This window comes from Anopheles coustani, chromosome 3 (assembly GCF_943734705.1).
Source record: "Anopheles coustani chromosome 3, idAnoCousDA_361_x.2, whole genome shotgun sequence".
NCBI lineage: Eukaryota > Metazoa > Arthropoda > Insecta > Diptera > Culicidae > Anopheles > Anopheles coustani.
In genome coordinates, this window is record NC_071288.1 from 65,176,349 (window position 1) to 65,192,524 (window position 16,176).

The following is a 16,176-nucleotide window of genomic DNA, read 5'->3' on the forward strand; positions in this document are numbered from 1 at the left end:
TACCGAAACAACCCTACCTGTTAAGTAAACCAGCGGCACAAACCCTTACAACCCAGTGGACCACGACGTAGACATCGAACTAGTTCTATACACCTAGGGCAACGATCAGTTTGCCAAGTACGCACACCACGCACCGACGAAACCTAGTGCCAGTAGACGATCAGTTGTTTTGTTTTTCGTCAACGTACGAACGAGCGTAAGAGAGACACAGTGTTGAAGAAATGTCCCTGCAGAATGATACCGACCCGGCGACAAACTCCGGCTACGGCAGTTCCGACGAGACGGCCTCGCTGCTGGTAATGTCGGCCAACAACAGCAGCAGCACAACGACCACGTCCGGTTCGAGCATCATCTCGACCATCAACCGACCGAAGATCGTGTCGCACTCATCGTTCAACGGGCCGACGGGTGGTGGCAGTGTTGGATCGGCCGGTGGCCTCGTCGTGTCGGCGGCCATGCCCGGCCCAAGCAGCATAGCGGTGGTCCCCGTCGGTGGGCTAACCTCGAACAAGCCGACACTGATGAGGCAGGACCGTACCTCGTCCTATCTGGCCAGCCCGCAGCTGTCCGGAACGGGGTTGGGCGGCTCGGAGGAGAGCGCCACGGGCGAGGACGACCAGCAGAACGCCCGTTCCGTGCCGGACATCGAGCTGCACTGCCGGCTGGATGCGCCCGCCATCGCCGTCTCCGCCTCCTGTCACAGCGATGGCGGCCGAATCGCGGTGGCCAACTCGGGCAGTCCCGGCGGCGGCAGCGGCTACCAGCTGATCCCGTACAACAGATGTCGCGCGTGTCGCAACTGTGATAGACGTGCCTCGACTACGCCGATGTCCTCGCTGCAGCTGACGCGCTCCGTGTCGAAGGAGAGCGTCCGGAGTGCGCTCCACAGCCGGCTCACCGTGCAGCACTCGGCGATTCCGCCCGTCCTGATCACCTCATCGCCGACGTCCGGCTCCCGTATCATCCGCCAGAGCTCGCAGCCCGAGGCGAGCACACTGTCCTGCTGTGCCAGCCAGTGTGCGCATGCCTGCTCCATGCCGAGCTCCTCGCTGCGGCAGCTTCGCGAACCCGGAGACGGCATCGCTGGCATCGCGGCCGACTCCATGCGCATCAACGGCGGCATGCGGCAGTTCAAGCAGGTAAGCTCGCTTTGCATGCAACTTGCGCCCGAAAGCTCTCCAATTTTCTTCGCCGCCGTCGTCCGGAAAAGTTCCTGGAAGCTTCCGTAAACTCCAGGCGTTACGGGCGTTACGTGGTCACGCGCGGGATGAAACGATTTGCGGCCATTGACCAGCAACGTTAACGGCACGAGAGGGAAAAACACGAGCTAACACGTGTTCGATTTCGTTAAAAATAAACCAACCCTCTTGAACAAAAATAGAACCACGTTCGAAGTCGCCTCCCAACACTCACACACATTCAGTACGTTTGCGTTTCGATAACGGCTCTCTCTTTGTGCCAATTGCGAACGGTGAAACAAATCTATCATTGGTTGACAAACGAATAAGATCCTTCCCCCAGTGCGGACAACATTAAAACATTAATTGAAATTGAATTATTCGACGGCCGGCGCGGGAACTAGTTAGAATTTAAATAAAATAATCAGCATCAGCGATCTTTCGCCGGCTCTGTCTCAATACATTCCCTCCCCGAAAGAGGGCGACGACAGGCGGCGACACCGTTGAGTGACATACCATAATTCAAGGACGCCAATTTGCTGTCGAAAGGACACACCACGCACGGTGGATAACGATTCTATTGTTATTCGCACTCCCGTCCCGCACACTGTCGCATAATGATTGATGTTTCTCGACTCGGCTGCTTTTTGTTTTTCCGCCCCCAGCACCCCCATCGAGGTAGGAAAATTCCGCGTCGCCGATCGATAGGATGATGCTACTTTTACACTCCACTCAGCATCGGCCGCCTTTAATTTAGTTGACATGAGTTTTTCGCTCGTTATCCCAAATCACTTCATGTGACGGACGGTTTTGTGCGTTCGATTTGTTTTTTACGTTCCGCCCGTACTGTCCGACGAGAGTTGATTGGCTCGTTCATTTGTTTTCCACGGTTGGTTTCGTACGCCCGCCGAGGGAAAATCTTTAGGGAAGGATCTTGCGATTTTTATTCCACCGGCACACATTTCAATCTTCTTTTGCGTGTGGGATCCGTTTCAAGTTGATACGGCTCTAAATCATTAGTTTCCTATCAATCTTAATTTTCATCTTGCGATTTATTCTTTACAGGAAAGCGTTTAAATAAATAACAAATATCATATTCGTATTACATCGTTTACAACCCATTTACATGCTTGACTAGTTTATATGACATTCAATATTAATTATTCATGATATTCAGAATTTGCCACACTTCAAAACATAGTTTAAAAATTTTTTTAAATATGTTTAATTTGTTTTAATTCACTATCTCTACCAACGCTCTCTGTTTTCCAAACATTTCTCACATTCTTTCTTCTTCCCCATCAACTTAAAAATGCTAAATCAAAATTCAATTTCCGTTACTACAATCATCTTTATCTACTACCACTACTACTACTACTACCACCACTACTAGCTGGTTGCTCGAAAGCGAGAAAAGGAACAGGTGTGTGCATTTCGAGTGATGCTTCGTAAGAAATGTTTTAGAGAAAAACCTAAAAAAATCACATTAAAATATCAAACGCACCCGCTTTTCTAGTATCAAAACACCCCGATTTTTCGACCATATGGCTCGCTTCGTTTGCGCACAGACGGCGTACTGTGAGCCGCGTGCGTGGTGTCCGGATGGGGCATTTGCGCGTTTTCGTGTGATACAATGCACCATGTGATCGTCGGCACAAGCGGCTCCAACACATTTATTTTTTATGCTTTTTTTCGTATATTGTTTCATTGTTTCCGAACGCGTGCGTGTTTTCTGTTTCAAATAAATTAGAGACACATTTCGAAAGGCGTGCGTGAGGCAGTTTACTAGAGACTATTTTAGAAAACTAATGTTCTCACATTAATAATGCATTTGATTTTGTTTTTTTTTCTAAATAGAGCACGCTTATTTCCTGTTTCGAGCGAAAGCGCCTTTAGATTCCAGAAGAGTTTAATGTGGCATTGTGGTCATTTTTACCATTAATAGAACTTGATTGAAAATGACTAGGGTTCTTACAACAAAAGTCGTTAGAAATAGGTCTCATAGAGGATATAGAAATAGCACTCGACCGCGTAAAGTACTTCATAGTTTATTTTTCTAAGTGTTTTAGTTTCTCACTTCACTGGTAAGTAAAGCAGATAAAATGTTGTTCTTGTTAACCCTTTTGCCTGTAGGCCCATAGATGGGTATATCTTGCTACTTTTAAAATACAAATTGTATATATCTATAACTGCTTCAGCTATTCAAAATTAATGTATTCAAAGCCGTAAATATTTTTTGTACAATGAACAAAACAGAAACATGAAAAAATTATACCAAAAACAAAAACGAATAATAAGTTCTTAACATCTTATTAGTGGGAGCGAATCACGTTTTTTTATATCGTTCCACTGTTGCAGTTTTTACGCTGTTTATGTAGCGTTTTGTCAGCAGTTTTTTCGTCACTTTTCTCATTCACGAAATAGAGAACAAACCCCTAATATTATGCTCACGTAATATACTGCCTAAACAAAACAAATCATTACAATATGAACGTTGCAATAAAAGCGCGTTGCAACCAAAACAAACTGTTTTGTTGCCAAACAATACGTTTCCACGTGTCCCACTGTGTAGCGCGCGGATGGCAAGATGTTAAATATTTTTGAAGTTGAATGCTGTTTACAAAACGTTATAATTTAGTTAAGCTTGAGTCAAGAAACATTTTTGTACAGTTTACTTTACTGAAATTGGAATAAAAAGCTATTTAAAATTCGCAATGTGCCTATAGGCATGAGGGTTAACAAATAACAAATATATTTTACCAACACGCTTCTGCAATTTGCTAGTGTATGCAATGGCGCAACGTCTCGAAAATTGAATCATTGTAGACGAAAATCCCATGTGTAGTATTTTAGATGTACGAAATCCATCCTAGAACTCGTACGATCTGTACTTCTCCAAAGGGAATTTCCCACCAATGTTTCCTTTCTCTCTTTCTTTTCTTTTTCTCTTTTATTCTTCTCTCTCTCTTTCTCTCTCTCTCTCTCTCTCTCTCTACGTCCATTATCCATCGCTCCTTTTCATCGCGTAACCATCTTCTTTCCTGTGCTTCGCCAATCGACTCCTGTGAAACTTTCGGTGTGACTGTGCGTTGCGTGAATGTTTCGCGAACTTGTGTACACATCAACTAAAACAAAACAAATTGTTTATTGAACTACCGTTGGATTAACGTATCGCTCTGTTGTTGCTTTTCTACCACTTTTCTACCTACAAACGAAACTTAACTAATTCAAACGATCTCACCCACGTGGGAACTGGTGTGTATGTGTGTGACTATATACTGAAAACAATAAAAACAAATACAATTACTACGATTACACAAACACGTTTCAACATTAATCGCGCTTTTGCATAACGGAACAATGGCCGACAAAAAAACAAACCAAACCTCGTAAACCAAATCAATACAACCAACAAATACAACATTCGTAACCTTCGCAACCTCCCCCCGAAAGGGCGTGCTACTCTGCCCGCAGACTTTGTCCCAGAGCCGGAGATCCCGCCTGAGGCGTGCCTTCACCGAGGCGACGAGCGAGATGACTTACGCCAGAACGGTACGGTGGATTTCTATTTCTCTTTCAATAAATAGCTTTCCAGTACTTTCCCTCGTTTTTTGCAAATGTTACCCGTATCGTGTACTAGCTGGCTAGGCCACCCCCGCAAAACCCTCTGGCCGCTTTGGCCCCCTGTTTTTTGCATCGTTATGATCTGCGTTAGAGATCGTTCCGTAGGCAGCTGTAGCAGCAAGTTTAATCCGTTACGAACCAAATGGCACGTTGTTAATGGTAGCTAGTGCAGCATTTTACCGGTACACATGGCACCTCTTATTCAGTTTTGTTTCTTACCTAGATATATATATCGTTTCGGCCTTTTTACGAAGGTCGCTCTAGTAGTCGCTCACTATCGCTAGCCAGTTATCAGTAGAATGATTTGAGTGATGGTATAAATTTGACGTAGTACGTAGCTAGCGTCAATTTCCTAGTGCAACGTTTACTTTTATTAGCATTTAACGTTCCTCGTTTCTTTAAGTAGTCACAATTGGCCGTTTGATGATTTTTTTCTTTTGGAGGAGCTCCAAAACCAAAAATATATATATGAATCGATATCCTTTCAGGCAATCTATACAAATCACATTTCCCACACAGCACCGGTATACAAACAACGACGCAGATACACATCCTAACACCACACCAGATGTAAAGCATTGTACATTCGTAGATTGGGGTATTCAAATAAGCATGCGTGTGTTGCCCCATAGCCTTGCCTTGCCAAGTAATCTACAACAACAATTGTCTGCTTTATATAAAGCCGATTAGTAAAACTGCTAGCGTGTTAGTATTATGTTTAGTGTTTGTACCTCAAAGTAATCCCGGCCTGATAACCGCTTATTTGCAACTCTCTGTATGATCTTTTTTCCTTGTAACGTTAGGAACATATAAGACTGTTGTTTTGTAAAAGCTTGTATGTTAAAATTTTTCTTGTTTACAGAGCATATCAGTTTTAAAATATGAGTAACAAACCGTAGAAAGGTGCAATATTCAATTTCAATCGGTAACAGAACAAGGAAATCCCATATTCATCATGTTTATATTAAACATAATTATTGATTTCAATTCAAAAACATGTGTTACAAAACTGTGTAACTGTGAAATATTTAATTAAAATCGATAACACAACAATAAAACTCAACATTAGGTATGGTTATATCAAACAACATTTGATTTACATGTTGCTATTAACAAAGCAACTCAGTTTAAAAATATGTGTAAAAAACCTTTGGGAGGAAAAATAATCGATTGAAATCGATGTCACAAAAAGAACTCCACAGTTAGTATGTTTCTATGAAACATAATTATTAAGAAAGCAATTCACTTTAAAAACATCTGGAACATACCTTTGGGTGAAGAAGTATTCAATTCAAATCGATAACAAAAAAGAAAATTCTTTATTAATTGTGTTTGTATTATATCTATTTCTTTGGTCTTATCTATTATTCTTATCAGAGTAATGAAGCAAACACATGTACGTGCCCAAAACCAAACCCGAAAGTCCCTTTGTAGACTCATTTATAATGTAAACATATCGTTGAATACGCGACTGTGGTGTTTCTGAGATTTTTCCTTTCGAAAAACAGATCATTTTTCCCAAGACTTTCCCATTAATCACCGATCGGTGGATGCAATTTCTCGTGCGGCACTATAATTATTCGTCGTCACCACGAGCCGACATGCACCAAAGAGCAGCATCTTTCCACCATCGCATCGATGTCAGTCACAGCTCGTTCGGTATGCGCTCGGTTGATTTGATTAAAAACTTTCCACCCACATCCACCCGGCCCGGCGTCTGCCGGTGATGGCAAGAAATCGAAACAAAGTTGAAAATTAATCTCCGGACACAATTTGCAACCATCTTCGCGACCTCCGGAAGCGAGCTGATACGTGCAACGTCGAAGGCAGAAGCCGAAGCATAAAAAAAAACTCGTTATATTCCATTCGCTGACCTGATTGTACTTGTATCGATGGAGCGCGACTTTGATGGTACCGGTGGTTAGCTCCCTGGCGCATTAAAAACTCGTAGCGCATCGAAGCGTACTGTTTGCGATACCTCTTGCTTGTACACTTAATTTCCCCACCATGCTCTAAGACACGGCAGAAAGCAGATTGCAAAAGACAAACTTTTGCGATCGTGACTAATTTCCCGGCGAACGTTTCTTACCTTTGTTCGCCCCGAGAACCATCCCGAGCGCATCACCACACCTCTCGGCAGCCTTACTTAATAGATGGATTCAATAGCAGACCTGGATCGGTGGAAGAGCATTGTAATGAAGGTGTAGCGAAGAGAAAATAAAAACTCACACATACAAAATCGTAACAAAAAGCATGCCGTACAAGTTTAAGTCATGGATTAAAATCCACTTCTAGATCCTTTCGGGAAGGAGTTCACACGATGAGGGGGACGGGAGAAACATTGGGAAAGCAGGCGACAACGAGCGACTGGGCGTCCATTTTAAATCCGCGCTCATAAATAAGGCAACGATCGAAGGGATTTAGAACTTTCCACCCCGGGAGCGGTATGTGGTTACGGATCTTATGAATTTTAGATTGGAGCATTCGTGCCCGACCTCAAGAAACAAAAAGAATTTTGTTGGATGTCTGTGTGAAAAGTAAGATTTCTGAATCATTTTGAAAGCGACAAAAACCAGATATTCTCATAAGGTGTGTAATTCAATTTCTTTTGAATTCTTTCTCCACGTCGTGGTATTGCAGGTTTTTTCAATTTTGCATATTGATTGAGCAATACATGAGCGGTGTGAACATGGTTCGTATGCACATGATAGGTTTAGTATGTGAATTTATTTAAACTTTGATTTTTTTTATCAACTTTTATTTTTTTAATTCTAAAATAATCAGAACAGAAAATTTTATAGAACTCTCCATTATAAACGCTGCCAATTTTATAATTGTTGAACAAATTCTGGTCAATGATCATTTTAAAATTATATCATCTGATTCATCTATTGTAAAATCATGATATATGTTACAGTTTTTAATAATCTGAATGCCTAAATAGTTCTTTGAGCCAGATTCTGTTCGTGAAAATCATCTCTCAGCAAACAAGGAAGAACATAATAATTGCATACGGAAGAACATAATAAGTTTAAACACAGTTGGAATCTAATGATACAATTAAAATTTCCAGTCTTAGAAAATAACTGCCATGTAAATTTTCTTTTTGACTACGTAAAACCCCATTCGCTATCCTTTGTTGTACAGCAATCACGAATCCTTTCTGCACAATCGTTTCGTTTGGATAGTGTTAATAGCTGTTCGATTAACCACCAAATCAAACACTCCACAAATAAGGCCATTGTGTTGTATTTTGGTCGTACACAATGCAGCCAAAAGTGGCATTTATGTGTATTTCCAAACACAGTGTCGCCGAAGACCGCCGGACTCGGGTTTGAAATGAGCGTCCTTCGGTTGGTATTTCCATTCGGAATCATTTCCTGTGCATGATTAATGATGTTATAAGCATTCCACTACGGCAGCGTCTGCCCATTGGTGGTGCTTTACCGATTTCCGTGCGGTGAGTGTCTACACGGGTATCGACGTTTTCCACAATTCAATCATAAGTTCCACCAACGAGTCCTTCGAATTACCACAACCCCAACAAACCACGGAATAAACCTGCTGATGTTTACCTTGCACGCTCAAACCCACCACAAACGGTCGTTCGTTACTTATCCACTTTGATGGTCCTTCGTACGTTCGGAATATCGTCAATGTCCGGTTTTTTTCTTCTCCATCCCTGCCTTCCGTGCATTGGTCACTCGCTTCTGGAGCCGCACCAAGGACAACTCGAAGCCGGGGATCAAGGAAGGCCGGAGAGAATGGCCAGCGATATTGGAAATCGATCAGTTCGTGGCACTAATTCTAATCTCGGGTCACAAGGATTCACTGGCCATTGTTTTCCACAACCTTGAACGTACGAACAGCTTGACCGGCGATTGTCATTGATTTTCCATTTTTGTCCATCGGCTCTAAACCAGAAGGTTTTCTCACATCCAGCTAATACATTATTGTAGAATGGAGTAGAAAACTGTTTAGATGATAAAAATAGTCGCATCTAACAATTGAATTACCTAATCATCGCAAACTAATGGTTGGTTTGGAGTGTAATTAGTTAAGGGTATTTAGAATTATATTCAATTTTCCTCAAATCAACTTTTTTGACAAAATTAAAATTATTTGAATGCTCTGTCGTGACATGACCGCTTATGAAGGTACTTCATTTGTAATTTCTATCTGTAACGATATTTATGGGCTAATTTGTTTATGATATTCATTGAGTTTGTTGAAATATTATTGAGGAAAACCAGCATAATTTGCACCTTCGGGTTTTTTCTCATCATAAATACAAATAATTAAGATTTGTGTGACCAGCGCTACATCATTTCTACCTTTATGTTATTTTCCTTCTTTGTTATTTTAATTGTCAAGTGAAATATACTTTGACTCATTTGTGTATTAACTAAATTTAGAAATGAATCAGTGAAAGTTATTATATAGTATTTATGGAAAGATTTAAACAAATACATTATGTTACCATACAATATATGCCATGTAAGGTTTTATACTTCTTTTATTACTAGCTTCAGTTCTGTAGTTAGTTAAATAACACACCTATTTTATTTATTTGTACAATATATTCTTGTGATATTACTCTTTGAACGAGAAAATAGTTTTATCATTATGATTATATTGTTTTCACCACTCATACATGTTGGCAAAAGGCAATAACAACAACAAACAGTACAAAGTAAAAAAAAACCCTAACCACATGACACATTTTCCCTACTCACACCCGAAACAACACACCGAAGGGTAATCATGGTTTAAACAATGTTTCCTTTTTTGTTTATTGCAACCCTGAATTCGTCAACCCAGTGCCCCTCCCCAGCGACGTTGTAGCGCACCCACAACATATAATATACATATATTCATGGTAAAATGTGCCCAATCAGCACGCCACTTCCATCTGGGAGGAAAAATTCGACCATTTCCACGTGTGGCGGGCCCTTCGGGGCGATCCGGAGACGAGAAAAAAGAAATCAACTAGTCAAATAAAAAAAAAATACGCACAGCAGGTCGTCAAACGACGCGGTCCAAAATGGCGCCAAGTGAGTCCCACGCAGCTGTTGATGTAAATATTTGCTGAATTTATTATTTCACGTCACAAACCATCCGCCGAGCGTTTGTATCTTATTGGTATTCGCTAGCAAAACCTTTCGTACACGTGACTGAGGAAAGGAAAACTAGCTGAAGAGGGAGCACTACAGCTTACATAAGGTTCGCCTCGAATAAGTTTGTGTTAAATGTGTTACTCCACAAGCTGATCATTCCATTATCGCTTAGTAAGGAGTTCCGGTTTCGGAACTTACGAACATCAAGGACTCAAGAGCTCAAGGATTTGCACGCAAATGCCATAGGTTCCCTGGCGATCGCACGGTTTTCCATGACCCGAGGTGCAGGTCCTCTAGGGAATTACTGTCACTTTCACAAGTGTGTATATGTGTTTGTGTGATTCCATATGGCGAAGGACGATGATGTTGCAGCAGGTGCAGCACGATCATATTTGGTATTTGGTGACTATCAAAAATTTAACCGAACCCCACTGTGAGACCTTCGCTCGGACGGCGCCCGTGGCCTCGCGTGATTTGACACACCTCCCTCATCATTACCCACCACCCCGCAAAGACCCCCTCCGAGCCGACGGTCTCCAAGGCTGGCCGCACGTTCTTTATGAGGGTGTTCATAATTTAACGCACCGCAATACTACCCAAAAATTTGACCGCTCCGAGCCGACTTCGACTGGAGCGGTCTACTATGGCAATACGATTAATGGGAAATGAGAACAGACTGCTAAAATGCTAGCCCTGCTTCAGGCCCTCGAGAGGCACTCCCAAACCCACGGTGACTCGCTGACCTTTCCGGAAGATTTCATGCCCAAAAAGGCCCGTCGTAAGCGAGCCCGCGCTCGCTGAGTGCGTTTCGAAGGGGTTTGTGTGCAAATAAAATATTCACCTGTCCGCGTAATCCATCCAAAGCGATGACCGAATACCACGGACCCTTGTAGTCAGCTTGGTGCGATGGGTGTGCTCGTTAACCGTTAAAACGAAAGGGTACATTTCTGATTATCCTTTTGATTATTGGAGTTTCGGACAATTTACAGTGGCATAACAAAAAAGGCTAATGCTGCTAGTCTGAAGCCTCCTTGTTTTCTACCGTTTTGCAGTCTTCATTTGATTTTAGATCAGATAGAAGATAACCAAATATTTCGTTATTCTTTTAAAGAATAACCACAGAACCAACAACATAAAAAGATTCCTCAGAATTTAGTGTGGAGCATATAACGGCTTTCATACAGATAATTTAAATATTTGATGTGATCCAAAATGATAATTTTGTTAAGAAATTGTCACTCTATTTCATTATCAAGAGTAAAATGAATCACGATTAGTATTATGATCACCATTTTCAAAATCAAAAATATTAAGTTGCACCTGAAGTTTTCATTTTTTTTTTAAATATACAATTACAATTTTTTGTTAATGCAATCATTAATAGAAGTCATAAATTCTTGACAGCGTTCCGTTCCGAAGTTTCCGATAGCAAGAACCATTTTATCAATTCAAAAAACATCGAACAGATTATTTTTTATCCATTTTTTTAAACTTCATCGTACGTATTTATTTGAGAAAGTTTTCTTGGTAAAGAGTTTGGAGAAAAAAGAAACAATTATGACATTAATTGCAATCTTTACGTTGTTCAATATGGCTCCAAATCGTTAATCTTTATACAAATTAGAACAGTTATACAGCTTGAATTTCTGAAAAGCTTATTATTTGTTTAAGGAGGGCAAATAGTATTGGAGCAAATTATTTACCCATTCCTTTGTTTATATTAAAATTCTTCATTCTAATGTATGTTTTTCACTAATATTGATCGTTCCTCCCAGTGCAACGTCGAATAAACGGATCTTTTCAATCCTAATATGTGTATTTACGTATTTATGCACGACTTTTTCTAGCACTGCTCGAACTTCGATCAATGTAAACCCCAATACTTTTGACAGTAGGATACCACCTGTCGCCTAGTTCGAATTCTTCGGAGGACAGATGCGATGGGATGTTTTGCCTACACGCACGCACAACATCGGTGTGCGCAGAGTGTGTCTGTATTTTTGCCAAATAGATTACCTTTTGCTTTTTTCTCTCTTACACAAACACACAATGACTCTTATAATTTGCTATTAACTGAGAAACGGTTCTGCGACGTTTACTCTCTTCCCGCTGGAAGTAGGATATTTTGTTTCCAACCATGTGCGCTTCCGTTCTCTCGCACCAATACAGCCGCACGACCGGTGAGAATAGTTGGTACTGGGCAGAGTGTAAATTACTGACCATTTATTATAAACATTATCGAAGAAACGGAAATGAACCAAACAAAAAAAATACATGGAATACGTTACCCTTCCTTCCAATCAATGGTAACAGCCATTATTTGCATGCCGTTCTTTTCTATTCTGTTGACAGCTGAAAGTTGTTCTAGTGCGTCAACAATGACAGCTCCATGTTTAATGTCACCTTCGTTGATTCCAAAGTAAACGGCTGTTTGTATTTACAAAAAAAAAATCAAACCAATTTCACCAATTCATCCAATCACCAATATCGTGACACCTAGACACACATACACAAACACCGCAAGCTCTTTGCCTCGCGGTTTGCTCTTTCGCTCACACACCGCTCGTAAATGCTCACGAGATTTTACGGCCTCAAAAATACAGGCAAATGTAGTAACGAAAAAATGCAAACAACGGCTTTTCCAAGAGTTTTCCTCAATGGAGCGCGTGCGATGAAATCGGGGAAAACATCGCTCATCACAATTGATGTGTGTTACTACCTGAGAGAACAATTTCCCAAACGGGATAAGAGAGGACATTCTAAGTGAGTACAACTAAGACCCAGAGCGAAAGAGAGAGGGATAGAGAGAGTCATGAAAGGTTACTGATGCGAGCGAAGAAAATACTGTGCCTTTACTTACCGTACTCTGGTGCGGTCAGTCTGTTTTCTGCATTCGGTGAGCATCGGTGTCGGTTCGGAGTCGTGCCACGGCATTCCCATCTCGGGACGCGCATAAAACGCACCATTTCGGAACGGACCAGCATCAGACGAGTGAAGCGGTGCTGACGGGTTTGACGGACACAACAGCAGTGCCAGTGGGGACTCCTTCCCAGTGTGAGTGGAGTTGTTTTATTTCGCAAACTTGTTGAAGTTAAAGAGGAATGAAGTAAAACTTTACTATCGCTACCAGATGGAAAATCCCTAAGTTTAATTGAGGCAGATTTCAAGTAGAATGTTTGGAAAGATATTTCTTTTTCTCGAAATATGTTAACGTGCTGTTCCCAAACTTTCCCTCTCGGGTCGCGGGCCGTGCGCTCTTATCAGTAGCTGTTCGCCGCGTATCAGTACACCGTCGTTGCGAGATGGCTTTCCGTGGGTTAGTGTGTTAGTGTTTTGCGAGTCTCGCGAGAGTTGGAACCGGAGCGGAAGTTCCTGCACCCAAGGATGCTGTAGCAGGCCGATCCATCTCGCCAGTAGCAGAAGTGACACTGACGAAAATAGTTCAAATCGTGCACCGGGTGGTAGGTGGCTCTGTGTGGTGTTCCCATAAAACAGGGAAAAACTATCCCCAATCGCTCACTTCACCAGCCATGGATTTTTCCGGTCTTAGAAAACAACGCGATTTGAAGTAACTTTGACAATTGCTCGTGTGAACCGCGGAGAGTGTATTCGAGAGCAAAGAGTCTGCGGGTCGTGTCGAGAAAATTACGGGAAAACTAACCCAACCCACAGCATCAAATCCCATATGCTAGTCCGGGTACCATTGTTCGATATGCCGACGGAAGGCAGCTCTTAGAAAACTTCCTTCACTTAGAGAAGCCTTTGAGAAAGATTGATACCGTATAAACACAGTAAAACTTCGCTCAAACAAGTTCTACTTGATGCGTTCGCCTGCTTGCAGACCCAAATCGAGCAAACCCGTACCGAAGGACTCTTTTTCCCCCCTCGCGTATGTGTGTGTGTTTTGTACATGAATGTGTCTAGTGAGATTGTGTGCGATCAAACGGCGAGAAAATTGCGTTCGGTTGAGGTTCCTGTTATTCGACAACAACATCAGTAACAACAGTTTAGGGTTGTTCGCGCTGTGGATGTCTGAATGGCGGATCGGCCTCCGTCGGGTGATTTCTAACATCTCCAAAGGACATAAATACTATCGGTACGCACCGGAGGGTACCAATTTTTAACGTGACATTATTTTTTCCTTCTCTCCAAGATGGAAGTGTAACAGCTCCAGAGGGTGTCCTTTGTTTTTTTGTTTTTGCTGCCGCCGAAAAGGTTCGGCCAGATCATGATTGCGAAGGGCGGTGACTCAGCCGAAGTAATGCGCGTAGTGGTGTTGTAGTGGAGCAAGCAGAATAAAAGTGTGCTAAACGGTGTCCTTAAACGAGTGCTGGGTGCTACGAGAAGAAAAAGCTGGAGCTTAGTAGTGCTCCAACGCCGGAGCGGTGTAGGTGTGTAAAAGTGTAGAAGATTTCCAACTCGTAACCTTGAGCTGATGTGAGCTGGGTGGGGAAAACCCCCCAGGCTAGGGGCTCGGTCTCAAGCGTGGTCTTTTCGAGCAAACACTTTTAAACCTCCCTTTCGATAAACACCATTGCTAGTTCGAACAACTCGCTGTTCGAAACTATCGCAAGAGGGAGGCCATTTTTCGGGCGCTTTGCGCTAAGTAAATACCGCTTTTAACATCATCGGGCAAACAAAACAAAACAAAAATCACGCTTTTTGGGTAAGAATGGCTGCCGTTGTTGAAACGGCAAACCCTGGCGGCCCTGCGGTTGCTTTTATGGTTTGAAGTGCGAGCGATGGACCACAAGTAAAAGCTCTTTTCCACCCGCACACGGGTGTGATAAAAAATAAAAACCCCCTCCTAAACTTGCCATAGTTTTTCCGTAGCATTCTATATGTGAAAAACATACCCACGATACTTTCGAGGACCTGGTGACGGGGCTGTAGACCGTACAACCTCACCGCGCCTCTGCAAAGGAGTTCGAAGGGCACCGGCCACCTTGAACCGTGCTGTTTGATGTGGGTTACCGGAGTTTTTTTTTTCCGCAGAAGGCACCACCCAGCATGGGGAGCGAGTGAAATTTTCTAAAATAAAAGCTCAAGCACACATACACACCCATTCGCCCATTAACCGGCCACCATTTTGCCGTTTGGTCAGCGTGATAAGAACGCCCGGGTGTGCGCTAACGAAAAAGGTAAACGTTAAACAACGGTAAAACCACCCAACTAAGTGCAGGCTCTACCAGGTGTACGAGCCTGGCAAGGTGAAAGTGAAAGTGTATTTTATTGCTTCCGCGTTCCGCTGTTCAACCGTGTTAGCGGCCGAGGCTCGTGTGCAGGCATCGAAAAGTCGAAAGGAAAAAACCAAACAACAAGTTGAAAGATCGACAGAAGATAACCAGCCTTGCCCTCTAGCGAGCGCTCGAAAATCAAACAACTTCGGAAAAAGAGAAGGAAAACAAGCACAAATAAAACACAAAGTTACACCCTTCCGTTGTACCGTGTGGCGCAATAGTGCGGCGTTCGCATCACGTAGTCATCGTTGCGCTCTGCCAACGGGATGCATATCGAAAGTGTCGCCAAAAGATTGAATAGTTTGTGGAATTTATGATAATTACCCTGGTAATTTCACACCCCTTTTATCTTTTCTAACCGTAGCCTAGTACGATTTGGTGTGCGTGTGTGTCTTTGTTTGCGTTTTCGTAGCTTCCAACTAATTAATGTTTCTATAAGTAGCCGTAGAAGTAGCGCCCCTGTTGCACATCCCAATCAAACCAACTACATCCGTTGTAAACAAGCACGTCCGGGTTTTAATTAAATGTCACCGATTAAAGATACAGCATGACACTGTTCTTTGTCACTGAACAACTAGACTATAAAGACCAAAATGTATCCTTCAGTGTCAACTACCAGGCGTCTCCATTGTTGGTTCCGTTTTTGTTTTTCCCTCTTTTAAAACATACTATTCTAGTTCTTGGTATATTACAAACTATATATTATTGCTTCAAGTTTAAAAAAATGATTATTTACCGTTTCAAAATAATTTGGCTCCAGCAAACCAAATTTCGCACAAACTACCAGGCGCCTCCTTCTTATTTTGCTATTCCAATTGTTTGCTGTTTCTCGTTATTTTTATACCCGGAAATTATATCAAATTTACTTTTCAATAAAGCAAATTAATATTTTAATCGTTGCTCTTAATCAATTCATTCCGCTCAAATTATCATTAAACTCAAATTAATCATAGTACCAGTTCTTGCACAAACCACCAGGCGCCTCCATTAACTTATACTTTTTAATTTAACTACAGT

The 16,176-nt window shown here is 42.2% G+C and overlaps 1 protein-coding gene across 1 annotated transcript in view; it reads left to right on the forward strand.

Moving 5' to 3' along the window:
* The first annotated feature begins 221 nt into the window (after positions 1–221).
* LOC131265367 (small conductance calcium-activated potassium channel protein) overlaps positions 222–16,176 on the forward strand; it is a 114,310-nt gene continuing 98,355 nt past the window's right edge. Inside the window, exon 1 of the mRNA XM_058267629.1 lies at positions 222–1,139. Coding sequence (XP_058123612.1) covers positions 222–1,139 — 918 coding nt within the window. The remainder of the gene's footprint in view (positions 1,140–16,176) is intronic.